The 26,829-nt window shown below is 37.8% G+C and overlaps 2 protein-coding genes across 4 annotated transcripts in view; one reads left to right on the forward strand and one right to left on the reverse strand.

Moving 5' to 3' along the window:
• The window catches only part of LOC134351987 (uncharacterized protein C7orf50 homolog), a 440,201-nt gene that overhangs the window by 85,123 nt on the left and 328,249 nt on the right, over positions 1-26,829 (forward strand). The window lies entirely within an intron of this gene.
• The window catches only part of gper1 (G protein-coupled estrogen receptor 1), a 35,076-nt gene continuing 17,095 nt past the window's right edge, over positions 8,849-26,829 (reverse strand). For 2 of the 3 annotated variants that reach the window (XM_063057444.1, XM_063057442.1), the window contains exon 2: positions 8,849-10,907. In XM_063057444.1, the coding sequence (XP_062913514.1) occupies positions 9,196-10,266 (1,071 nt within the window). In that variant the 5' untranslated portion in view covers positions 10,267-10,907 and the 3' untranslated portion in view covers positions 8,849-9,195. The remainder of the gene's footprint in view (positions 10,908-26,829) is intronic. The other variant, XM_063057443.1, reaches the window with a different exon arrangement.

The raw sequence follows: 26,829 nt of genomic DNA on the forward strand, positions 1-26,829 counted from the left end.
TAATAACAGTTACTTGTAAATCACAAACCCGAGAAGATCTGCAGATTCTGGGAATCCAAAGCAGCACACACAGTGCTGGAGGAACTCAGCAGGACAGGCCACATCTCTGGAAAAGAGTAAACAGTCAACATTTTGGGCCGAGACCCTTCTTTGGGACAGGACTGGGCAGACCCGATGAAGGGTCTCTGTCCAAAACGTCAACTGTATCCATGTTCAATAAACCTAGGAGGTGGCATGAGTCAAATGGCCGTTGTTTGTGCTGTAAGTTTATGTGAATAGAACAGGGAACTATTTATTGGCACATAGATCCTGCTGAGGCTGAAGTTATGGTTTCCTGTCCGTTTGCTTTTCGGTCAGAATACCTTTTCTAGGTAGGAGTACTGACTTTCAGCATCACAGTAGAATGCAAGATGTTTATCCGTACTGTGGTCAGCTGAGTGAAAGGAAATGAACTGATGTGAGTCTGCTGCCAGGCAGAATTCAGTTTGTTAATAATGGGATGTGACTGGTCTGTTTCCATGCTGGCTTCTGTTGCTCTATTACAAATAAGAGGCATTGGTATTGATTTTTTTTCAGATATATATATATATATTGCACCTTAATTGAAGTGAATACTTACTGTGACATTCTAATGCTTGAAAATGTAGAACAAGATCTCTCAGCTCTTTCTAATTCTGTTCAGATTGTACAGGGTCAACTGATCTTGGGTCAGCTTTCTGTGTCGATGTGACATTTTGTTGACAATTCATTGGGTCCAACTGATCTACACCTCATAATAACCTCCATCTAACTTGCTGCATCTCACTCGACCAACGTATTTAAAGTAATTGGCAAAGGAACCAGAGATGGCAAAGTTGCTATGATTGAGAATACATTTCATGAAAGACTGGTGGAAAGTGTTTCAATAATAACTTTCACAGGGGGATTAAGTAAATATTCCGTATATAATCTTATTATAATAAAAGGGGTGTTTCATCATCTTGATGGATTTTTGTGGGAAAAAAAACATTAAGGTACAGTTGGCTCGAGCAAATAAATGTGTTCTAGTTGTTAGAATGTATTTCTGTTGTTAAATTGAATCTTTACTCTTTGCAGTGAAAGATTTAAAGTAGCAATGGAATTAATTGCATAGCTGGTCTGAATAATTGGCAAGGCGTAATGGGCAAAATGTGATAATTCTGTATTGTTAGATTTATTCTTCCACTCCTTTACAATTTTATAAATAGGGTAATTTAAGACTCGACCATAGTGCTGGACTTGGAGCCCCACATAAGCCTGACAGGTTAAGCATGATAGAGTTCATTCTATGAGAGACCTTAATGAACAAGATGGGTTTTTATGACATTTTTCTAGTTTATTGTTACCATTATTGGATTCCCTTAGATTACAGTTATATTTAGTTAACTTTCCAAGCTATATTGTGATTTGAATGTCTTTTCCTGAACCAACCTTCTGGGGCTCTGGTTACTTGTCCAAAACTGCTGTTCTATTCTTCTACTGCACCCTATTAATTTATTCTCTTGTTCAGTATTGGCTAGATATGGGTTTGATGACAGCTGAGAATAAAATAGCAGGTTTAATAAAGGAAAACATTTGTAAATTGGCTATAATATCCTTTTGTAACATCCTGAAGTACTTCATAGTGAATAATGTAATTTTGAAGCCAGAATAACGATCAGGTTTATTATCACTGACATATGTCATGAAATTTGTTCTTTTGTTGCAGCAATACAGTGCACAGCACAAAAACTTACTGCAAATTACGATAATAAATAAAATAAATAGCATCAAAAAAATAGCGAGTTAGTGTCATAAATCGTCCAGAAGTCTGATGGCAGAGGGGAAGAAGGTGTTCCTGAAACACTGAGTGTGTATCTTCAGGCTTTTATATCTCCTCGCTGATGGTAATAATGGGAAAAGGGCATGTCCTGGGCACTGTTGTTCCTTAGTGACGGATGCTGCCTTCTTGACGCACTCCCTGCTAAAAATATCCCTGATGGCGGGGAAATTTGTGCCTGTGATGGAACTAGCTTAGTGTACAATCCTCTGTGGCCTGTTTTGATCCTGTGCACTGGAGCCTTCACGCCAGATATTGATGCAAACAGTCAAAATGCTCTCCATAGTACACCTGTAGAAACTTGCTAGAGTCTTTAGTGACATGCCAAATCTCCCCAAACTCTTAACTAAATCGAGCCACTGGCATGTCTTCTTCAAGATTGGATCAATATGTTGGACCTAGTGTAGATTTTCTGAGATGCTGATATCCAGAAACTTGAAACTGCTGAGCCCTCAGTGAGAAATGGTGTGTGTTTTGTTGCCTTTCCCTTCCTGAAGTCCGCAAGTTAAATGCACTGCCACATTTCGTGCTGACATTGAGTGTGGGATTGTTGTGATAGCACTCAACCGGCCACTCTGTATCTCACTCACCATCTGAAATTCCGCCAACAGTGGTGTCATCGGCAAATTTGTATATGAGAAAGTGGGGGGGACAAGCACAGTAACAAGATTTAAGAAATTCCTTGGCAGACTCTAGAATGAACAAGACACACTGGGATGTGGAATTATGTATGTAAATTGGATGAGACAGTATAGTCGGGTAGGCTGAAGGGTCTGTCTCTATGTTGTACAACTGTGTGACTTAAAAATATAATACTCCAGGTTATTCTTTGCTTACCAATGACTAGCATTAGTATCACAACTTCTATTGTAGCATGCCTCTGAACAGTGGCAGAGGGTGAACAGACTGGTCAAAGAGATAAATTTAAATGTGTTTTAAAGATGGAAAGAAAATATAAGAGGACATTTGGTGAGCATGGGCTCTTGGCATCTGAAGACACAACCACCAATAATGAAGTAATTAGATTTTGGGATGAACAGAATGCTAGACGTAGAGGGGCTTGAATAAGTTGGTGGGTATCTTGATGTAGTAGTACCTTACTGAATGTAGCACCACACATAAAACACGTATGAGATTGCCACTTCTGTATCCAGAAAAATATTTACAATGCATTTCCTTAGTCAGGAACACAGTAGTTAAAACAAATATCATGGATGCATTGAGGAAAGAAAAAGGAGAATATATGGGTGGAATGAGGTGAAGACAGGTGGAAGGAGATTTATGTGGACCATGAACTACTTTGTGAGCTGGCTGGGCTGGAAAGTCTTATTTTTGCAGTGATTATTGAATACTACTATGTGAAAATATTCTACATACCTAAAATTTGATTTTCCTGCAGCCTGTAGATAAACATTTTTTAAACTTTAGAATTTGTTTAGTTTCTTTAAATTTATTAAATAAGAATTATGCTCTTCCTACCATTTGTCCCATATGTGTTTTTTTTAATCCATTCAGATCTATGCCCTTTTTTTCTCTGTTAGATACATGTTGAGGCATAGCTATGTGGGATTTCTAGGTTTTCAAATACAGTGGATTTTGGTTAACTGGGACACATTGGGATTAGTACACTTTGGCCCACTAAAGAATCAAAAGTTTCATGGAAATAGTTGAAAAGGTATAATAAAGATAAACTACCATTTAATTGAATAGTAAATTATGTATTTAAATGAAATATAGAATAAATTAGAACACTGCCAATACTGCTACACTACCATAAAACTGTATTAGTATCTTCTATCTCTGAATTCCTGGAAGCGACAGTTCCTTAGTACTGTATAGGAATAAAAATATCTATAGATCTGTGTTAGATTGCCAGTTTTCTGGGAGGAATAGCTTGTTTCCTTTCTTCTTGACTTTGCTTCTCCCAAAGTCAGAGGAAAGTATATTATCTTGTTCGCTCTTGAGTGTGCTTTTCACTTTCAAAATTGCTCATAAATTTCATCTGAGAGGAGCTTTCTCAATCATCACGGCAGTGCTGTCTTGCTGTCAGTCACTTCAGTCCAATTTCCCTGCTCTTTTCCCCAATGACCTTTCATTATTCCCATGTAGTTAGTGCTTAAGTTCAGAGTTCTGTTAATTATTTACAATAAAAGATGTGTTCTGATTTTGAAGTTTCTAATATTGCCATTATAAAGCCACCAGGGTATGCCATTTGGTCCTGGCGTGGGTTAGGGGGTTTGATAGCTCCCAGGGAAATAATCCCTTTAATCCTATCCCCCCTCCTTATTTTCCTGTACCCAGGCAACTTGTTATCTCTAACGTGTGGTCTTCAACCCCTTTTTGATGCTTTTTCCCCATCAACCTACATAGATAGTTAATTTATAATAGCTTTCCAGGCAAATAACCTACCAGCACATCTTTGGGATGTGGGAGGAAGTGGGAGTACCAAGTACAAATTCATATGGTCACAGAGAGAAAATGCAAACTCCACACTTACATCATATCTGGAGCTGTGAGACGGCAACACTCTCTGTTGTGCCAATGCGTCATCCTTACGCCTAATTAATTCTAATCATATATGCAGCTTGTTGCTGTTGGTGGCAATAATTTTGTTATACCTTACCATCTTGCTTCTATTAAAATGCACTACATCATGGGCACATTCCTCCCCACCATTGGTAATATCTGCAGGAGGCACTGCTCCAAGAAAGCAACATTTATCATCAATGATTCCCACCATCTGGTCTGTAGAATATTTTCGCAGCTATCATGGGCAGGAGGTACAGAAGCCTGAAGTCCCACACCACCAGGTTCGAGAATAGTTACTTCTATTCAGTTCTTGAACCATTGGGCTAAACCCTAATCGGTACAGTGTAGCAACACCACTCTGCACTAAAATGGACTTCTTTTTGTTCTAGTTGTCTCTTATTGTGAAACAAAAATTGTGTATAATTTGTTTTTCTTGTGAGCACTGCTTTGATGTTATGATGCCGTGTGCTTGTGATACTGCTGCAGGTAAGTTTTCCGTTGCACTGGTGTACTCATGTGCTTGGGCATTCACAATAAACTCAACTTTCAACTACTTCTGTGTGATCTGCTATATGTCCTTGGACTATATTTCTATCTCCTTGATTTATTTTACAGTACTTTTAAATTGATTTCCTCCGTGTAATGGCCCTTTGACAGAATGGAAACAATCTTATTCCTATTACATGTACTGCCTGTGGACCGTATCTTGATCTCTTATTGGGTTGTTGGTAGTCTTGCTTTGATATGATGAAGAAAGTGCTGGTTTCGCAAACAATGCTGGCAACACACATAAAAGTTGCTGATGAACGCAGCAGACCAGGCAGCATCTCTAGGAAGAGGTGCAGTCGACGTTTTGGACTGAGACCCTTCGAAAAACTATGACTGACCATTACAGAACCACTCCATTCCCAACAGTGTATGAAAGAGGAGCATATGTAGGCTCTGCCATTCAATTAGATCCTGGCAGCAACGTCACTTTCCGTGGCAAAGAGGGTGCACGTACACACACATGCACACCCCCCCCCATTAAACAATGGGAAATATTTTGTGACCTCAAACTGATATAGGTAGTGTGTTGTAAACATGCATCACATTATCTGTTTGTGGCCTTGATATATAAATGACTTAATTTTGCATCCTTGTTGAATAGATGGATGTGGTATACTGTTTAAATAAATCGTAGTGCAATTCAATTTGTCCAGTGATTTTGTGAGCTCCTGTTTTACTTTTGAAGCTCCAATCGGATTACAACACCATAGTTCTTATTGAATGGCAGGGCAGATTGAGGGGACCATTTGGCCATCTCCTCTATGTGATTCAGAATGAGATTGCTGGGTGACGGTTCACTCATTGCTCTTTCCACAGTTGTCGATTTACCTACTATGCACCTCCAGCATTGGCCATGCCTATTGAGAAGATGGTGCTTGCTTTGTTGACTGTTCAGTTAAATGATGGGGGAGGGGAAGACTAAACATCTTAGGTCAGCTGAGGCAGGGGAGGGAAACAAGAAAACCTAGCAAAACAGGATGCCGATCTTTTGTTAGAACACTGATCGTATATGAACCATATGTGATGTGGTTCAAGACGCCGTCAATTTAATCACTGGAGTGTTTTAAAGAACGGGTTTTGCACACAATATCTGCAAGAAAAGGTCATTTGATTAACCTGCCTCCATTGCACTACAGTGCCTTCCAATAACAAATGTTCATGTCAAGACCCTGGAAAACGTGGGCTAATTCCCATATCTTGGGCGCCATCACTTGGTGAAGGTAGATATTGATGATGTCATTCACCACTGCCTTCAACATGCCACTGCAGCTTTGGGTGCATCGAAGAAAAGATTATTTTAAGGTTATGACCTTAGAGCTGGCACAGAATTAGTGATCTATGCTTTAGAGATCTGGAATCCTACAAAAGATGTCTCAAGGCACCAGAAATTCATTTTTGCAAACTTCTCCAAATTTACTGCAAGGATAAGCAAGAAAACGAGTGTCCTCCTCCATGCCAACATCCCAACCCTGAGACTCTAGTAACAACATGGCCAGCCCAACTAAGAAACAACTAAGACCAACTAGTCTGGTTGGTCTTAGTGGCCTCTTAGTTGGGCTGGCCATGTTGTTTGAATGCCTGACATTATACTTGGGGAAACGGATAACCTTTTCCTAGTGCTGTTATGGGAGGATCTTGCCTTAAGGATATGTTCAAAACCACTCTGAAGAAATTCAGCATCTCCATTAACTCTCAGAAATCCCAGGCCCATTATCGCTCCAGTGGAGGCAGGGCATTTGAGATAATATTGAGAAGCTTAAGTCTGTATATCAGGAGCACATAAAAGCCTTGGGTAAGTGGCAGAAGAATCTCACAAGCACACAAACTACCCACCCTCATGTCCATAATCAATCTCCTGGCTCTGAGTCACATGATTATAGGTTCAACTCCAATGAACTCCATCTGTAGGAAAAATGTAGTTCTCATATTAGTCTCACTTTGGAAACCACAAACCTGAAAAAGTGAAAAAGACAGCTGTGGCCACAGAAGTATTAATTGGCTTTTGGTACTACATGATGACCTGAGGTGATGGAAGAGATTATATCAATGCTGATCACTTAATCTCTCATCGATGGTTACATCTTTATGAAGCAACACTTCTTTTAAATATAACTTCGTACATTACAACAATGATTGCACTCACAGGGTAGTTAATTAGCATTGAAGCCCTTGGGATGTTCTGAGGTTGTGAAAATTGCTTTATAAATGGAATCCTGACTATTGGGGAAACCCCAAGCATTTTGCACATTAATAATTGTGTATTTAAGGTATTACCCAAATTTAGAACTTGTTTTTTCAAATGGTATTTTCAGAATGGATGGAGCACCTTTTATTTTTGTGGTGCCATTAACATTACCAAAACATTGCTAGATGTCGGATCAAGGATTCTCTTTGCACTTTTACCACCTTTATTGACTCGCACTGCCACAATGATTTATGCTGTTTGTGTATAGTTTGTCGATCAAGGAGATGGAGGAATAAAGGAGGGACAAATTAAGATCTTACCAAAATGAGTTAGCCAAGTAATTAGGCTCCTGGGTCTATCTTATTTTCTAATGCCTGAACTTTCTTCAACCTTGCTTTCACTACTGTGAGATTATTTAGCCAATAATTTCTTATTCACATTTGCCTTTGGCCAAGCCGTATTTCTATTCTGCAATCTCAGGAGAATGCAGATGCAGGAATCTGGAACTGTTAGAGGAACTCAGATGAAGAGTCTTAACCTGAAAGATTGACAGTCCATTTCCTTCCAAAGGTGCTGCCTGATTATTGATGTCCTCTAGCAGCTTGATTTTTAAAAAAAAATTCTATTCTGTTACTTAGTGCTATTCATCTCCTACTCCAGTAAGTTCCAGTCCAGTACAAAAGGAATGTGCACTATTGGGGGTGCTTCTTTTGACTGATAAACTAAGCTGTGTCTATTAGACTGTTAGCAAAGATTCTAGGGCACGTTTAGCAATTTAAAAGTAGATTCTGGCAAACTGAAATAAATTCCAAAAATATTGGAGGTACTTAGCAGGTATTGGCAGCTCTGTGAAGAGGTAGACAGAATTAATGTTTCAGTGTGATGACCATTCATTAGAACTCCGAATTTTAGGAAACTTGAGTGTGTTCGTTTCAGTGTTTTCACATTTTTATGGCCCAACCAACATCACTAAAATGAGGCACTGATCGTTATTTCAGAGCTCTCTGGTGGAATTTTCTCAGATGGAATTTAGTTGTCTCAGTTCCCTACCTTACAACAGTAGCTGTTCTTTAAAAAAAACACTCTTTGGCTGTAAAATGCTTTGCCAGTGTCCAAGTCGTGAAAGTGCGAGTTCTGCCTTTTACTTTTTCCTAATCTCATATTTTCTCTCTCTCCATCACTGCTTTTCTCTTCTTGTTCTCACTACCTTCATCCTTCCTGTTTGTCTGTCCTTCTCCTTTCCTTCCTCTGTTTCTCTCTTCCTCACTCTTTTCTCTTGTTAGACTCAGACTCATATTATGTCCTGTACAACCTGATTGAATTTGCCTCTGCATAGTCTGCACAGTACCTTAAGTCAATCAATCAATTTATAGGTTTTATTTACACTTATTTCCATCTGTGAACTTCCCATCAGCTCAGTTTTCTGAGAAGGGATATTGGCATGTATGTGACTATTGGCATATCGTCAAATGGAGCACGTAATCTTGAACACTGCAACATGTCTAATTGATAAAACTACTGATTTATCAATTGCATACTGATATTTCATAATCACCAACATTTGTTTGCCAAGATGTAGCATGCTGACAGCAAATTAGAAATTTGTAGGTAACTAAACACGCATGACCAACCTTAATTTTTGTACTGGTAATTAAAATGTATGTTTCAAAACTGTAGTATAAAGCATTTGAAGTGAATGAAATTTCAATGATCCAGTGATTTTCTTCTTGGTTAAGTAAGGGCTAATTTTGATCAATTTTAATATTTTTATTCCATATAATTGTGCATTAAATATCATGTATGTCACTTTAACAAGTGCTATTTGATACTTCCTTTATAATTAAATGGTAAGTACCATTGGCCAAGCAAGCAGTTGCTGTCATAGACATATAAACTTTTTTGATTGTTAAAAGGAAAGATTTGTCATTCCATGTCGAACTCTGTTATTGCGCATCCATTAGTTCACCTTGAAGTCGTTGACTTGGGGAAACACAACTTACAACCCACTGGCCAAAATTACGTATCATAGCCAAAGATCGTCAAATGTGAATAGTGCCTTTTTCTGAATAGCCTGGGTTTATAGAGATATTATCTGCTATGCAAAAGATTCCTCTGTGGTTACAGGAATGTTCCAGTTCAAAGTGTTGTTGCAAAGCCGGTAAATCGTGGATACGCTTGCCTTTCTTTTCATGTACAAGCGAAGCTTGTCTCTGAAGGTTTCTCCTAAGAAGCTGTATATAATGGGATTTAGGCAACTGTTAGAGAAAGCAGCCAGGTTGACAATGTGGCGTGTGAGTGGGTAGTAGTGCTCCAGTGAGTTCTTCAGGGAAACCGATGAATCCTTTGTGGCCAGTAGGAGCTGAAAACTGATGAAGACATTTTCTGGTAACCAACATATGAAGAAAACCAGAACAGCCACAACAATCATGCGAAGTGCTTTTTGGCGCCTTGGCCAAATGCGGTTATGCTTCTGTGCTTTAGTGAGAATCCGTACTATTAGTGAATAGCAGAGTCCAATGATGAAGAATGGGATAACAAATCCAAGGGTGACTTCTAACCATTGAATCTCAGTAACATCTGCAAAGCAAAAGTGAACTTCCCCTGTATGGTGAGCTTGTACCACAGCAAAGGGCATTATTGCAGCCAGGATGGATGTCAACCAGATCAGACCACAGCTCCACTTTGCATGTTGTAGAGTTCGGAGCCTGGTGGCCTTCATAGACTGTGCGAGGGCAAGGTACCGGTCAAAGCTCATCCAGGTGAGAAAGAAGACGCTGCTGTACATGTTGATCTGCAGGAAGAGAGACATGAAAGTACAAAGGATAGCTATGTCGTAGTACTTGTCGTTGAGATTGAAGACCTCAATGAGGGAATCTGCAACAAGGATGAGATCAGCTACTGCAAGGTTTACAAAATAGAGGTCCGGGATGGTCATCTTCCTGTGATGGGTTAAGTTCACCACTAGGATCAATCCATTTCCAATGAAACCAATAGGAAATAGAAAAATTGTATACAAACAGGATAGAAAGAGGCTAATAATATAAAATTGCTTGTCACTTTGGTTTTTAATGATGTATCCACAGTTTGTTTCATTACCACAGCTGGATTCATTTAGTTCAGTTTCATTAGAAAATAATAGTATTTGTGATGCAAGGCGAGCTTCCATAGCCAAAATCTTTTCTGAGATCTCAAATTTTCAGTGATTCTGTATTGATTGATTTTATTAATTGTGCCTTAAAGTGCTGATGTATTTACTGTACCTTTGTTGGTCTTGATAGAGGCTTTATTCATTTCATCTCAACATATCAAAAATTAACCTGTCATTCTCTGTTGCAGTGTGATTTGCTTGTTGGGTGGGACACAAGCATGGTCCCCGTAGTTCATTGTGATTCCTCTCAATAACTGTAGACCTGTTCATCTCTAGTTTAAAAGGCATTTCTTTTGGCCTTGATTCAGCTGAGGATCATGGTCTGGTGGTTTGTCAATTCATGTTGTGGAAGTAAGAGATGTGAAAGCTTTGTGATTGTTGCTTTTCTGGCCTTTGCTACAAATATTGTTCATGATAGTCAAGGCCAAGCTCTTGACTCACAATACTGGAGAGTCATTCCACATAGTCGCGCATGTGTATGTTGTGTTTGAATTCTGATGGCTGGCGTTAATAATACTTCATTGAAGAATGTGCACTGGTAATTGTTTCTTACTTGACAGCTTCCCAAAAAAAATCTGCTGCAATTAGCTGGAATCTTTTTTCCCCTTTTGTTGAAATAGCTGTCAGACATAAACTTTCTCCGAATTTCTGTGAGCATCCTGCATGTATTGGGAAGTGGGTAATGGGGTTGAAGGAAAAGGAAAAATAAATACCGATCAACACATGCTGTATGGAATAGAAGTCTTTACCTAATAAAAATGTTTCACTTAGCATTTGGAATCTTTTTTCCCCACTAGTTGACATTGGGGCATTCATCCAGACAATCAATAAAACAATCTGCCCAATTATATTCACAAACTTCACAAATAATGATATATCTTTTTTATGTCCTGTACTTTCTTAAGAGACAAAATGTAGACACAAGTATGGCATGTAACAAGAATCCCCGACTGTGACTAAACTTAGTATTGAAATATGCATAATTAAACCTTTAGGGTTAATAGTATAAAAATGCACAGGAGCTACATGTGTCCTATTAAATATAATTAGGAACAATTTTGAAAGGAAGGAAAATGAAATGGTATTCACAGTAAATGCCCAGAATTAACATTTCCTGTTTAACATTTGTGTTGTGCTCTTTTTTTCTTGCACCATAATTTGATACTAAATCTGTGCTAATAATCGACAATAATGTTTGCTTCTGTCTTTTGTACTAATTACTCCCTTTTGCACTGAAGGAGAATTTCATTAGAGCTGAGTATCATTTGAAGTGAAGAGCTGACTTCAAAAAGGTAACTTGTTCCACTGAGAACTTGCTTAGTATTGTGCTTTTAGCATTGACCTGCTGTTATGTACTAAATTAACCATAAAGTACTTTACAACAAGAAGTTATTTTCTAGATTTTTCCTTTCGAACATCTCATTATTGAAGTAACATTTATTATCGATTTCCATCCTTGAATCATCTCTGGTAAATGAATTTAACTTGATATTTAGATTTTATTTTTGGTACACTGTTATTTTTACAGACGAGGTTATAACAATGCAACTGATAATGTGCATTACTGTACATTATTTTATAAAAAAGCTATTTCAAAAATATTTTAAACATCCTGCAAGGTTTAACATCATAAATGCAAACAGGAATATGAAAATTGATTTTTCTGAAATTGCTGTACTTCTGTATGGATATGATGCATCAATTTAAGATTGAAAAATGCTGAATGAATTTACTGCAGGAATTTGCATGACTTAATAAACCGAATTGAAGCTGGAGCATTTTCCATTGAACATGGATGGGTTGGGTTGCTGGTATTTTACAAAAATTACACAACCCAAATTACTCAGCACCTTTTCTGGAAGGGAGGGGAGTGACACTTTCTGCCAATTTAACTGGAAATAGCAAAATCATGGGAAATTATTACTCTTAAGAAAATCACTTTGGAAGAGGCTCAATTTAAAGAAAATTCATTTAAGAGTTAAAGTTAATAACAATCTCAATTTATATCAGGTGGTGCATTGCAGTGGAACTAATTGAATAGCACTTTCAAAGAGTCGGCAGAAACATGGTGTTGATTAATAATTTCTACTGCAATACATGCAGTATTTTGAAAGGACTCAGTAAGTCAGGCAGCATCTATCGAGGAGAATAAACAGTCAATTTTCCAGGCCCTTGATCTTTACAGTGATCTTAACCAAGTGCTTACTTACCGATCAATCTGAGAAATTGGTTCTTTTGCACCTCATAATTTGAGATAGCCCCTCCAGGTTCTTTTAAATCTTTTGCTTTAAATTTCGAAGTTCAAGGTATACATATCATCAAAGTATGTATGCAGTATACAACCCTGGAATTTACCTTCCCCACAGACCGTCGCGAAACAAAGACCCATGGAACCAACCCATTCAAAGAAAAACATCAAACATCAACCTCCCCACGCAAAAAATTGTAAAAAAAAATGGCAAAAAAAGGCAATTGAAAACACAAAAGGCATATTTCTGTACAGTTCAGCTCAGTGTTCATTATCTGCACATTTTGCTGCATATTTGATTTCAGTGAAAGAATGAGAACAAGTCAAAAAGGAAACTAATGTCACCAAGTTCCATTTCTCTGCATAATTAAAATTTGGATGTAATGGCAAATTTCATCTGGATATTAAAATAGGGGATTCTGTATCCACTCTGCTGTAAATTGTCAAGACAGATTTCTTTTGTGTTAAGTTTGTGTTACGATCCTATCTTCAGCTAACTACATTTTGCTTTTGAAGCAAATCTGCTGCACTTTCAGTTTATTGTGTGCTACACTGTTCACTTATGATGCTGCACTCATGCCACTTAATCTGCCAGAGCTTCCAATGTAATCAAGCCCTTCATTTTTCATTTGCTTCAGTAAAGTATATGTAATATTATCCAATGCATTGTGTATGAATAAAATTTTTGTACAAAATGGTTTAGTTGGGAATTCTTTGGAAGAAGTTATATTCTTTTGTGATGTTATGGATGCTGCTAATGAGGAATTTGTTTCCTGTTGCCCACTACTTGAGATGTCAATGTAAGTTCACCATTTTTGATCTGTGCTCCGTTTAGTCATTGATATTATGAGTTCCTAACTTCAGTCAGCACAGTGTATCTAACCCACACTAAATTAATTGTGGCCTCTGTCTCTGAGAAGTAGTCAGAGAGAAGAAAAGGAACTGAATCTTTTTGTTACAAAACTTGTGTGCCTTGCTTTAATAAATAGTTTTATGAAATTAGACATTTATATACAGTGTAGAAAAATTTGCCAAGAACAATCATTGTCATGGAAGGAGTACGGTTGCCCACATCATACGATAGGGCACATTAAGAATATACAGTGGAAACCACCTGTATTCAAAGGGGGCACATCAGATCTCTTCACAAACAAGATAAATCTGCAGATGCTGGAAATCCATGCAAACATACAAATGCTGGAAGAGCTCCTCAGGCCAGGCAGCATCTATGGAAAAGAGCACGGTTGACGTTTCAGGCTGAGACCCTTCAGTATTATGTCATATCTCTTGTTTACTTTTTCATGTAGGCTCCTGCTTTCCAGCACAACTTGATGCTGAACCAAGATGACAGAATGGTTACAGCACAGAAAGAGTCTGTTTGGCTGCTTGAGTCCCTACCAGCTCCGTGTGAGAGCAGTTTTGCTTGTGTCAATCCCGTTCCCCACCCCCCATGAGTTCTGCTGGTGTCAATCCCGTTCCCCTGCCCATGAGTCCTGCTAGTGTCAATGCTGTTCCCCACCCCCCCATGAGTCCTGCTAGTGTCCATCCCGTTTCCCCCCATGAGCCCATGTAAATGCCTTCCTATCAAAGTTTTGTCAGACTCCTTTTTGAGCAGGCACTATTGAATCTTCCCTCATCACTTACTTTGTGCTTGCTATGCCGCTGGTGTTCAGGGCAGCAAGTGAAGGTCCTCCATCTCTATCTGTCTAGACAGATTCTTCATTGCTGTTTCCGTAACAATTGTTTTTTGACCAGTCAGGGTTGTTGGCCCTGAGCTTTGAGGACCCGTGGACCACTCATCGTCTGGCCTTTACCTTTTGACCTGCTTGGCATGGGTGACCCTGCCAAGAGCTAAAGCACAAGGCCCTGACTCCAGCCAATGTAGCTCCTCGGGTCGTTGAGGCACGGAAGCCTCCAAACCTTACAACAAAGTTGTGGTCGTCTTGGAGGGTCCCTCACTACTACTGTTGACAATTATTCCACACCAAAGCATTTATTGCGTGTAGAGAAAACATTTCTTCTTGTTCCTCAAATAAATATAGATTTTCCATTCTATCATGACATACAAAATTATACTGCGCAGCCATATAATGATAACGATGTTGTTTATTGAGCACCTACAAATGGAACTATTGTTTGTACAATGATGTATTAGTAACAATAGGCTTTGTATGTTTTTTTTGTGGTAATGGTATTGAAGACCTTAATTAAATCTGTTGTGCTTTATAGTGTATGAGTTACCTCTACTTCAGTCCTGGATAATAAATAAACAGGACAGACAGCTGCTATGAATGATATTTGCCTACTAATTAGATTCTATAGCACCGCATTTTACTGTGCTTCGTGATCTAGTACTAATGAGTAGGAAAATCAAGACTTCCTGCATGAAGAGCAGGATTTTCCACTGTACTCCTACTGCATGGAACAAACTAAATGTAGCAGTAATGAGCAGATTTGTACAACAGCTGTCCAAGCAAAGATCCCATGAGATTTTTGTTCATTTGTGTTAGGCCTATCATAGGATGGGCCACTTACGCAAAAGCTGGGCTTTTTGGTGGCAGCTTCTTGTTGCTCAGAAGGGATTTGGCTGAGTAGCTCTGGTATTGGGTAGATGCCCTTTGTTTGATATACTTAACGAGTTATCACCGACCCTCTCCAATAAGTACAAAGTTCAAAGTGAATTTATTATCAAAGTACATATACTTCACCGTGAACAACCCTGTGAGTCGTTTTCTTGTGGGCATTCTCAGTATATAGAAGAACCATCATAGATTCAATGAAAGCCTGCACCCAACAAGCAAGCAATATGCAAAAGGGAACAAACAAATACAAAAGAAGAAATAAATAATAATAAATTAGCAATAAATATTGAGAACATGAGGTGAAGAGCCCTTGAAAGTGAGTCCATAGGTCACAGGAACAGTTCAGTGATGAGGCAAGTGAATTAGAATGAAGTTATTGCCACTGCTTCAACAGCCAGATGGCTGAGGGGGTAATAACTGTTCCTGAACTTTGTAGTGTCAGTACTCCAGTACCACCTTCCTGATGGCAGCAGTGAGAAGAGAGCGTGGCCTGGGTGGTGGTAGTCTCTGATCATAGATAGTGACAGCATTCCATGTAGGTGTGCTCAATGGAGGGGAGGGCTTCATCTATTATGGACTGAGTCATATCCACTACTTTTTGTAGGATTTTCTGTTCAAGGGCATTGGTGTTTCCATACCAGGCTGTGATGCAACCTGTCAATATACTCTCCACCACACATCTATAGAAATTTGTCAAATTATGTATTAGATGTCATACAGAATTTTTGCAAACTTCTAAGGAAGTAGAGGTGCTGCTGACCCTGACAGGGGACCAGCCTCTCACTCCAACTCACTCACAGACAGCTAACCATAACACCTTCCCCTCCCTCCACTATCTTCTGCCACACTTCTACAAAATTGGTCAAGTCACTCTCCCTCTCTCTCCACCACTCCCATCCTTCTGATCTTTCTTTCATTTTTTTTCTTTTCAAATCTTTTTATTATTATATTATTTCAAAAAAAATAACACAAGTACACCGAAGTAACAACACTTACAAGGTCTCAAGGAAAAAGAGACATTATCTTAAAGATTGAAAAATTTTGTGATAATTTAAAAAAAACCCATTAGGTGTACAACCCCAGAGCCATTGGTCATACAAAAAGCTTCTAAAAATAAACATCAAACCGCCAGCAAGAAAGAAAAATATACCAAAAATTTTACAATTAGATCGTAGAGAAAATCTATCAATAGCTCAAATGATAATAACGAGCAAATGAGCCCCACCTTTTCTCAAAATCAAATAAAGGTTCAAAGGTTCGACTTCTAATTTTCTCCAAACTAATGCATAGCATCACTTGAGAGAACCATTGTGACAAAGTAGGAGCTGATGTATCCTTCCACTTCAACAAAATGGCCCTCCTAGCTATCAGTGTAACAAGTGCAATAACATGTTGGTTAGACACAGAAATACCATGGATATTTTGAGGAATTATTCCGAAAAGCATAGTTAATTTGTTAGGTTGTAGAGCAATTTTAAGTGCTTTAGAAATTATCGAAAAAACTGACTTCCAGAACTGTTCCAGTATAGAACAAGACCAAGACATATGTGTCAGTGTAGCTATCTCAGTTTTACATCTATCACAATAACTATCAACATTAGGAAATATTTTAGAGAGTCTCTCCTTCGTCAAATGGTAACGATGTACAATTTTGAATTGAATCAGTGAATGACTAGCACAGATCGAAGAAGAGTTAACTGGTTTCAGAATCCGCGTCCAATCCTCCGTCATAAAAGTCAAATCGAGTTCCTTTTCCCAATCCTGTTTAATCTTAAATAAGGGACGCATATCCCATTGTAATAATATATTATAAATTCTTCCAATAGAACCCTTCATCGAAGGGTTCATACTCATAATAGTATCTAACAGGTCAGCCTCCAATATCTAAGGAAAATTACTTAAATATTTTTGTAAGAAATGTCTAACTTGAAGGTATTGTAAAAAGTGTGAGTATGAAAGAGAATATTTATCAACTAATTGTTCAAAAGTCATTAATCTATCTTCTTTAAATAAATCCAAAAAAGAATTAATATCTTTATTTTTCCAAAGTAAAAAAATTGGATCACTCAAAGAAGGCTTAAAAAATAATTTTGATAAATTAAACTACAAAGTTTAAATTTTTTAAGATTAAAAAAATGGCGGAACTGGAGCCAAATTTGTAAAGGATGCTTAATCACAGGGTATGGGTGTAAATTAGCAACTGTAGCTAATTGTATAGGTAAAGCAACTCCCAATAACGAGGTTAAATAAAACTGTTTCACAGCTTTCAGTACCAGGTCTACCCAAATTGGCCGATCGTTTTTATCAACCCAATATAACCAAAAGGACATGTATCGCACATTAACAGCCCAATAATACGTTCTTAAATTAGGCAAAGCAAGACCTCCACCCTTTTTCAAGTGACATTTACTAATCCTTGGTCTTTAATTATTCCAAATAAAAGATAAAATAGTAGAATGAATCCGATCAAAAAACTTCTTAGCCAAAAAATACAGGGATATTCTGAAATGAATATAAAAATTTTGGTAAAATCATCATTTTAACTATATGAATGCGGCCAACAAGTGAAAATGTAAGTAGACTCCATCTGCTAAATAAATACTTCATAGAGTCTACTAAGGGAGCAAAATTGGCTTTATAAAGATCCTTATATTTTTTAGTAATTATAACACCTAAATATCTAAAAGAATCCGTAACTCTAAAATGAGTATTATCATTTATAGAGACAGATTTTTTTTAAAGGGAACAATTCACTTTTACTAAAATTTATATCCTGAAAAATCTCCAAATTCATTGAAAAATGTTGGCAAGGCAGGAATAGATTCGTTGGGATTAGATATATAAACCAATAAATCGTCAGCGTAAAGAGAGATCTTATGCATGGTCTCATTCACAAAAATCTCATGGATAATTTTAGCCTCAAAAGAGCAATAACAAGGGGTTCTATTATTAAATTAAACAACAAAGGACTTAATGGACAGCCTTCCCTTGTCCCCCGTGAAAGCTGAAAAAAGGAGACCTACAATTGTTAGTGACAACAGCAGCAATAGGGGCTTTATATATCATTTTAATCCAATCATTAAAATTAGCTCCAAAGCCAAATTTCTCTAAATCATTAAATAAATTTTTCCATTCGACTCGATCGAACGCTTTTTCAGCATCCAAAGATACAACACATCGTGGAGTTTTAAAAGAGGACGAATATATAATGTTCAATAGTCTCCGAACATTGAAAAAGAATAGCGACCCTTTATAAAGCCATTTGATCTTGAAAAATAATTTTACCCAAAATATTCTCCAACCGATTGGCCATTATCTTTGACAGAATCTTAGCATCGACATTCAGTAATGAAATAGGTCTGTATGAGGCACAGTCAGTAGGATCTTTATCCTTTTTAAGAATTAAAGAAATAGAAACCTTATAAAAAGTAGAGGGTAAATTACCTTTCACAAAAGAATCCTTAAATTTCCAACATATACGGAGAAAGTAATTTTCCAATTTTTTAATAAAATTCTACAGGATAACCATCAAGTCCAGGGGCCTTACCAGATTGCATTGAAAAAAATAGCTTTATGAATTTCGGCTTCAGTAATTTGAGCATCAAGAATTTTTTGATCCTCAACGGAAATTTTAGGAAAAACAATTTTTCGTAAAAAAGCATTCATTTCAGATAATTCTACTGGACATTGAGATTTATAAAGCTCAGTATAAAAATCTTGAAAAATCTTATTAATTTCTTCATATTCCTGAGCCAGGGTACCATCTTTCCTACGGATTTTCAAAATTTGTCTTTTGGCTCCAGCTGTTTTTAATTGAGATGCGAGCAGTTTGTTGTTTTTATCTCCAAACATATAAAATTGGCTCTTTAACTTAAGCAAATAGCCTTCAATGGGATGAGTTAATAATAGGTTATATTGTGATGGAAGTTCCACCCTTTGTTTGAATAAATCAATATTAGGGGAAATTGAATAAATATTATCTAAATCTTTAATTTGTTTTGAAATTTTGTCTAATTCTTCTTTAGTCTGGTTTTTATGTTTAGCTGAATAAGAAATTATTTGACCACGTAAAAATGCTTTAAATGTATCCGATATAATTAATTTAGACGTATCCCCTATATCATTTAAAAGAAAAATTCTTTTATCTGGTTTTCAATAAAACTAACAAAGTCAGAGTTTTGCAATAATGTCTGAGACATACGCCATGGTGGACAGGCAAGAATGACATAATCAAATTCAAAGGACAAACTCAGAGGTGCATGATCAGATATAGCAATAGCGTCATATTCACAATTTTTAACACTAGGCAATAAGCGGGGATGGATTATAACATAAACAATCCACGAATATTTTTTTATAGACGTGAAAAGAAGGAATATTCTCTGTTATCGGGATGCAGATGCCTCCATAATTCGATCAATTCGAAATCAATCAAAAAGGTATTAATAAGTGACACGGAACGATTTGGAAGTTGCTGATTGGTTGAGCTCTTGTCAATCATAGGATTTAAACAACAGTTAAAATCCCTGCCCATTATCAACATATATTCATTTAAATCAGGCAGTAAAGCAAATACCTTTTTAAAAACAGAAGGATCATCTAAGTTAGGAGCATACAGATTGACCAAAACTACTTTTCTGTTAGAGATCACTCCTTTAACAATTAAAAATCTACCATTAGAATCTGATTCAATATCCTCTTGAATAAATATATTGGATTTAATAAAGATAGACATGCCTTTAGTTTTACTCTGAGAGGTAGAATGGAATTGCAAGCCTCTCCACCATACAAAAAATCTATTTTGATCTCCCGCCCTGATATGTGCCTCCTGAGCAAAAATTATATCAGGTTGGAATCGATTAATAATTTTAAAAGTCTTTTTTTGTTTGATAGGATGATTCCAAACACATACATCCCAACTTATTACATTAATCTATTTAAATACTATTATAATTTTATTCTACGTTATACATGTGCAGAGCACATACCAATATGGGATGATCAAAAATGGCGGCGATGAAGAATACAACCACATAGAAAACATGCATGCTGCGGAGCCACCCAATGGGAAAAAACTCCTAACTCTAACTCTAACCCCACCTCCCTCCCCGAAAGCCCAAAGGAAAGGCAAGCAATCTATGATAGATACAAAGCCAAGGACCACTCTGTCTGTATTTTCTTTGCCTCCCCCTAGTGAGTAAAAAATTAGAATGACCTTGTAATAAAGACGATAAAGTCTCAACAAAGGAAAGTATTTACATTCCATTATCTATTAAACAAGACAGAACCAAAATAATGTTATCTCTTAGAGAGAAAAACCATCGCCATCTTTAAGTTTAATGTTAAGTCCCTGAAAAAAACTTTAAATTCGGTTATAAGACGCTATAATAAAACAGAAAAAAAAGTTAATAGTATATTTAACCAAAAAAACCATCAAACCAGATATTAGGTTAAAGAACCAGATACCTTTATCTTCATTACTCAGTTGAATGTCCGAATAATTATTTAAACAGTCATACTTGAACCATAAATCTTCTTTCCAAAAGAAAATCAATAATATGCAATAATGAACAAATCTCCTTATCTTCTTTTATTAGCCTCTCAATGGAATGTCCAAGTAACCTTCATAAATCTTTCCGAAATGCGAATAATATACAGATAACCAAACAACCTTTCAGATAGTTCATTCGGTAGTGGCGTCAGGTATAGTCTGAACCAAGTCCAGTGCGGCTTTTGGATCAAAAGATGTACGAGGAGGAGAATTAGGAGGAAAAACTTTAATTCTTGTCGGGTAACGCAGAGAAGGAAACAGCTTCTTATCATATGCCTCCTTCGTTACCAAAGCAAATCTTGAACTTTATTCCATTACATCCCTCGGATAATCTTCATAAAAACGGAGCTCAGACTCCTTAAATCTAAAAACTCTCTGTTTTCTTGCCTGTGGCACTATTTGATCTTTAATTTTAAAGTGATGAAAACAAACCAGAACAGATCTTAGTTTATTTGGATCCTTAAATTTCGAAGTAAATGCTGTGTGTGCTCTTTCTACAGCAGGCGGCTGTGATAAAATGGTAGGAAATAAAGTATGAAAAAGCTTACCAAAGTAAGCAGTTCAATCTCCATCTTCAGCTCCTTCTTGCAGCCCAACAATTTGTATATTGTATCGGTGAGACCTAGTTTCCAGGTCTATAATCTTATTTTGATATCTTTCCAAACGGGTTGTAGCTTCAAACAATTTTTGCTTAGTTATCTTCAATTCCTCTTCATGTGTAATAACTTGAGTTTCCAAGTCTTTAAGTTTTCCCGGAAATGACTTCATTTCATTACTATTCTTTTTCAGTTGGTCTTTAATTGACCCATTCTGATATTTAATTGAATTCAGTGTCCAAACGATATCTTCAGCCCATGGTGGCATTTCATCAGATCTTTCCTTTGGCATCTTTCTTTTTCCATTACCTTTGTCACTAGGTTCAGACAGGTTCTTCCCACTCCTCGTAGACATAGACATATTATTCCCCCTCAAGAATCAGCAAATAAAAATTTTAAGTTCTAAGTTTAAACTAGGGGGAGAGAAAGAAAGCTAAGAGCAGCACAATATTGTTGCTACTCCATTTGCAGACAGGGGTGGTCTCCCCATCCTTCTGATCTTTGATCATTCCAATTACAGTTGGACAACCTCCTGGCTGGACAATGTCCCATTTTGTGCCATCCCTCCCCCCGCCCCACCCAACTAACCCTACTGCAACAAAACACTTGATAGCCCAATGGACACCAACATTAAACATGCTTTACAGGCACCATTCAATTTCTAGACAATTGCACTGAACCTTAAAAGAAACTTAACAGGATCAATGTCCCGACAAAATCCGACGACAGAGAATGTTTGGATGGAAGACTTTGAGGAGTGACTTAAAAGAGAAAAGAGAAATGGAGGTTCATGGGGGGGCGGGGGGAGGTTTTAGAGCCGAGGGCTGATGAACAGAAAGCACAGCAATAGAAACTGTGTATCAATAACTTTTCAGAGCTGATTGAGAGTCCAGAATTGAAGGAGCACAGATCTGTCCAGCTGTGTATAGCTAGAGAATATTGCACCAGGGTACTTGAAAACGTTGTAGGGTTTCATTTCAGGGATGAGAGTTTTACTTTGAATCCTTGGAAGTCAGTTTAAGGTGAGCAGTACTATGCATAATGTATTATGTAAAAGCAGCAACAGGAATTTTGGAAGAGCTCAAAACGATGAGCTCATTCTTTTCCATTTTTCTCTATGCACATTATATGAACCAACAATGCATCTTGTTTGCAGTGTTGGCTCAATGTACGTTCAGCAGTAATTGAACAAGTGCCCAACTATGGTGTCCATTCCTTGCTGCTTTTAAATATTATGATGAAATACAGCAGCCTACTGAATAACTCACAGTAGCTTGGCTGATGTTATTTCGAGCCTTCGTTTCCCTTACCACACTTTGTCGCTATGTCAAGTGAAAGAGAGGCTGGATCCTACTAGATGATGCAATTATTTTTCTGAAAGTCTAATTTTCTGACCTTAAGCCTTCTGGTTTAACAGTAGTGGGGAATTTGTTGCATGGGTTGTATTTCACTGATTTGTCTTACCTTTGTTTAGTTAAGAGTATTTAGAAACTTGAGATGGAAAATATTATGATGGAAAAATAGAATGCACATTGATCTTCAGTTAATTTCAGTTCTGTGCAGCAGTCTTAGGTTGGGGTGCCCAAGACTTTTGCATGGTACTGTATTTGTCAACATGGAGTGGAGAGCAAGTTTGTAAATCTGGCGGGAGCAGAGGATATTGGGAACGATGAGGGTGGAACGCTGCAGGAAGGATGTAGGACAGGTGGCAGAGAAGAGAAGACCCCATTACAAGGTTCAGGGTCAACTTTTATTTGATAACATTTTTTGTATACTTTCTTGAAATATTTTACTATGTATAAGATGTTATGAAATCCCTAGGTATTGTTTAACTTGTTGATGAATGGAAAAAATTTATGTTTGCCTATATTTTGGGATTGGAATCCTTTAAATGTTAAAATTGATAGAAGTCTTCTATTCTCACACCCTCATCTTAGTCCTCATTTATTTAACACAAGGGATTATTGTTGAACCCTAAGTGGCCTAAATTCATGTGTGTACTGACTTGCAGAGGCACTGATCTAGGCAACATCCTGAACACTACAGTTATAGCCTATCACCAACTGTTGAAAATAGGGAGAAGGACCTCGGCCATTACCTCTTTATCCCCTTCCCCGTAGTACTGGCATCAACCATGGGTCAGTGAATTGCACAATAACTGAGGAGAGGCCGGATGTTGAGAATTCACTTTCCATTTCAGAAACTCGAATGCTGAAAATAAGTTGAAAGAGTTGCGGAGGAAGAACAGCCTCATGAGGCAATGTCTTTGGAATGAGACATCAAGAAAAGGACTGTTTTGTTATTGTCTTAGGTGGATGCACAATATCCCAATGTCAGTGCAAAGTAGAGCTGTAAGGTGACTATTTTGTTCAATATATTAAACAAATTTTTTTTTTAGTGTTGACTTCATTATAGTTAATTGTACTGTTGTGTGATAGAAAAGAATACCACTAGTATTTGAAAAACCTTTAAGTGGGGAGTTGGGTGGGTGAGGGTGGACATCATCCCCAGTAACTGCTGAAGAGTAGCAGCAAACCAAAATGCACCTAGCAATACTGGAAAATATTGGATAGTGGTGGAAGTAGTCAACTGTGATGTTCAAAAAGGAACTGGGCAAATAATTTGCGGTTAGCGTAATGGTAGTGGGGTGGAGTGGGGGGGGCGGGAAGAGACGGGAGTGAGTAAACTGGATTGTACATATTTATCTCCTACCACATTACCACATTGTAATTTTTATGATTCTGTGATGCGTAGACCCAGGTCTTTCCAGGTCTGATCACTATACTTTACTGCGGCTAAGGTACTTAAATTTACAATCAATCAGACATGGAATGCTACAAACTCCTTACTGGCAATAAAACACTTCTACACTTTCATAATTAGAAAACCTTTCTAGTCAATTTGTGCACATCAAGCTTCCATAAGATGGAACTTGATTATGACCAGATAAATTTCTTTTTAACCCATGTAGTACATTCCAGTCTCCGACCAGTCATTGTGTTTGAAATGAGAGATGTGTTTTCTTCCACCTGATTTTCAGTGTAAATTACCTCACTGAACAATAAATGAACATGTGCTTGCTCTGAAAGATCTCAATTTGCTATTTTTATCATTGCTGTTGTGCTGCCTTGTTAATGTTTATAACCTTGGTCCAACACAAACTGTAATGATTTTTTAAAACATTTATATTCTTTGAATTCTATTGCATATATCACTTTGATACGTGTCAGAGCTGGGGATTTTTTTTCACACAAATATCAAATCAGTATGTAATCAGAAGATTTTTTTTCACATTTTTAAGTATGCAATCAGCATAAGACAGATCTAATGAAATGTTTAACTCTTTCAACCCTTACCAAAAAAAACACATCAGTTTTTTTTTGCAATGTGATTGTTCTCAAAGGATTTGTATACTGCAGGTTCGACAGTAGAGGCTACCTTGGATCATCCTATTTTGAGTCTTCGTCTTGTTTGCTTACTGTCAGAGCAAATAGCAAAACAACAGTTTTATTCCTTAATTAAAAAAATTAGATCTGTTGTTGCAAGAGCAAAAAGGACAGGATGAGTTGCATTGCCGTGTACCTGCAGTTAACATTAGTAGAGCTGGTGAACAGATATGCAACAGGTTAATGACATGTTTCTCTCCACACTCTTATTTCTTCAGCAATGCGGGAACAATTGCACAACTCTGTTGCACTTACAAACCATGATATAAGACCATAAAACGTAGGAGCAGAATTAGGCCATTCAGCCCATTGAGTCGACTTTGCCATTTCATCATGGCTGATTTATTATCCCTGTCAACCACATAACCTTTGATGCCCTTATTAATCAAGTAGCTATCAATCTCTGCTTTAAATATACCAAATGGCTTGGCCTCCATGACCATCTGTGGCAATGAATTCCATAGATTCCTCACCCGCTGGCTAAAGAAATACCTCCTCATCTCTGTTCTAAAGGGATGTCTTTCTATTCTGAGGCTGTAGCTTCTGGTCCTTGACTCTCCCACTGTAGGAATCATCCTTTCCATGTCCACCCTATCAAAGCCTTTCAATATTCGATAGGTTTCAATGAGGTTCCTCACTTACTCTTCTATAAAGGGACAGTAATTATAGCTACCAGCTCCCGGTTCATTTTATTGTGACCCCATTGGTTCTGTGGCTCACGGAGACTGAAACCAGTGGAAGTAAACTCCCTGTTTCAAGCTGAGATTGGCCAATTCAAAATAATTCAGGATTGATGCCACTGTAGCTGTTGGACGGGACAACTCGCATGCCACAGCCAGCACTGCACATTCTGTGAAGTACTTCAGTGAAAGGAAACATATTTTATCAAGTACCACAAATTATTGGTTGGTATAACCAGGTAACTGCATGGAATCCAACATAGGGAATGTTTATAAAATTGTAAATGGGAAAGAATGTTTATTCCAGGTAATTGTTAATAATGATGAAGTATCTGAAACATCACTCTGGAGTTAATCATAATGGATAGATTGTTTCTTGTCCACAAACCTTATGTAAAGATATGTTTCTGTGTCACAACCTGACCCATTAAACAAAGTGCAAGGGCAAGTGGAGGTTCTCTATTTTGCTGGAAACCAGTATGGTTCTTTATAGGCATCCATTAGCCTCGTGAGACCATGGATTTGTGGCTTGGAAGGTTTCCAGGGCGCAGGCCTGGGCAAGGTTATATGGAAGACTGGCAGTTGCCCATGCTGCAAGTCTCTCCTCTCCACACCACCGATGTTGTCCAAGGGAAGGGCATTAGGACCCATACAGCTTGGCACCGGTGTCATCACAGAGCAATGTGTGGTTAAGTGCCTTGCTCAAGGACATAGATGCTGCCTCAGCCAAGGCTCAAACTAGCGACCTTCAGATCACTAGACGAATGCCTTAACCATTTGGCCACGCGCCAACACTATGGTTCTAAACCTAGTAAATAATCTTAGATCTATTTACAAAAGGTCCGTGTGACAGCGCAGGTCTGTCACAAGCAATTTCTTCCTTGTGCTTCATCTAGCACATACCTTCGCCTGAGCAGGCCGTCTGGGTCAACAGAAGATCCACCTGAGAACTGGGCGATGGTTCTACTGGCCCATCATGCATTCAGATGTGCAAAAGTACTGCTGCACCTGCCCAGAGTGTCAAAAGGCAAGTCTAGTCTTGAAGAAATGACTCGTGGCAGACCTTCTCTGTCACAGTGAGCAATTACAGCTCAAAGCTAATTAATCTGTCTGTGAGACATTTAAAATACACCCCATCCTCCTATTATTGCTTTCTTTTGAGCCTTTACTGTGAACATGGTCTCTGGAAATTGCAGTTTCTTCAGTTTTGCAAGTGAAAGTTGTAAAGTTTATTAAAACTGATGCACCCGAACACTGAAGAAAATGGACGAGCCCTGTTTCTATCATTTACATTTAATTTTAGCTTTATAGAAGGAAAGCAGTACCATCCTTGATTCTATGCTATTTTAATTCTATTTATAGAAACATAGAAAATAGGTGCAGGAGTAGGCCATTTGGCCCTTCGAGCCTGTACCGCCATTTATTATGATCATGGCTGATCATCCAACTCAGAACCCCACCCCAGCCTTCCCTCCATA

This window comes from Mobula hypostoma, chromosome 9, assembly GCF_963921235.1.
Source record: "Mobula hypostoma chromosome 9, sMobHyp1.1, whole genome shotgun sequence".
NCBI lineage: Eukaryota > Metazoa > Chordata > Chondrichthyes > Myliobatiformes > Myliobatidae > Mobula > Mobula hypostoma.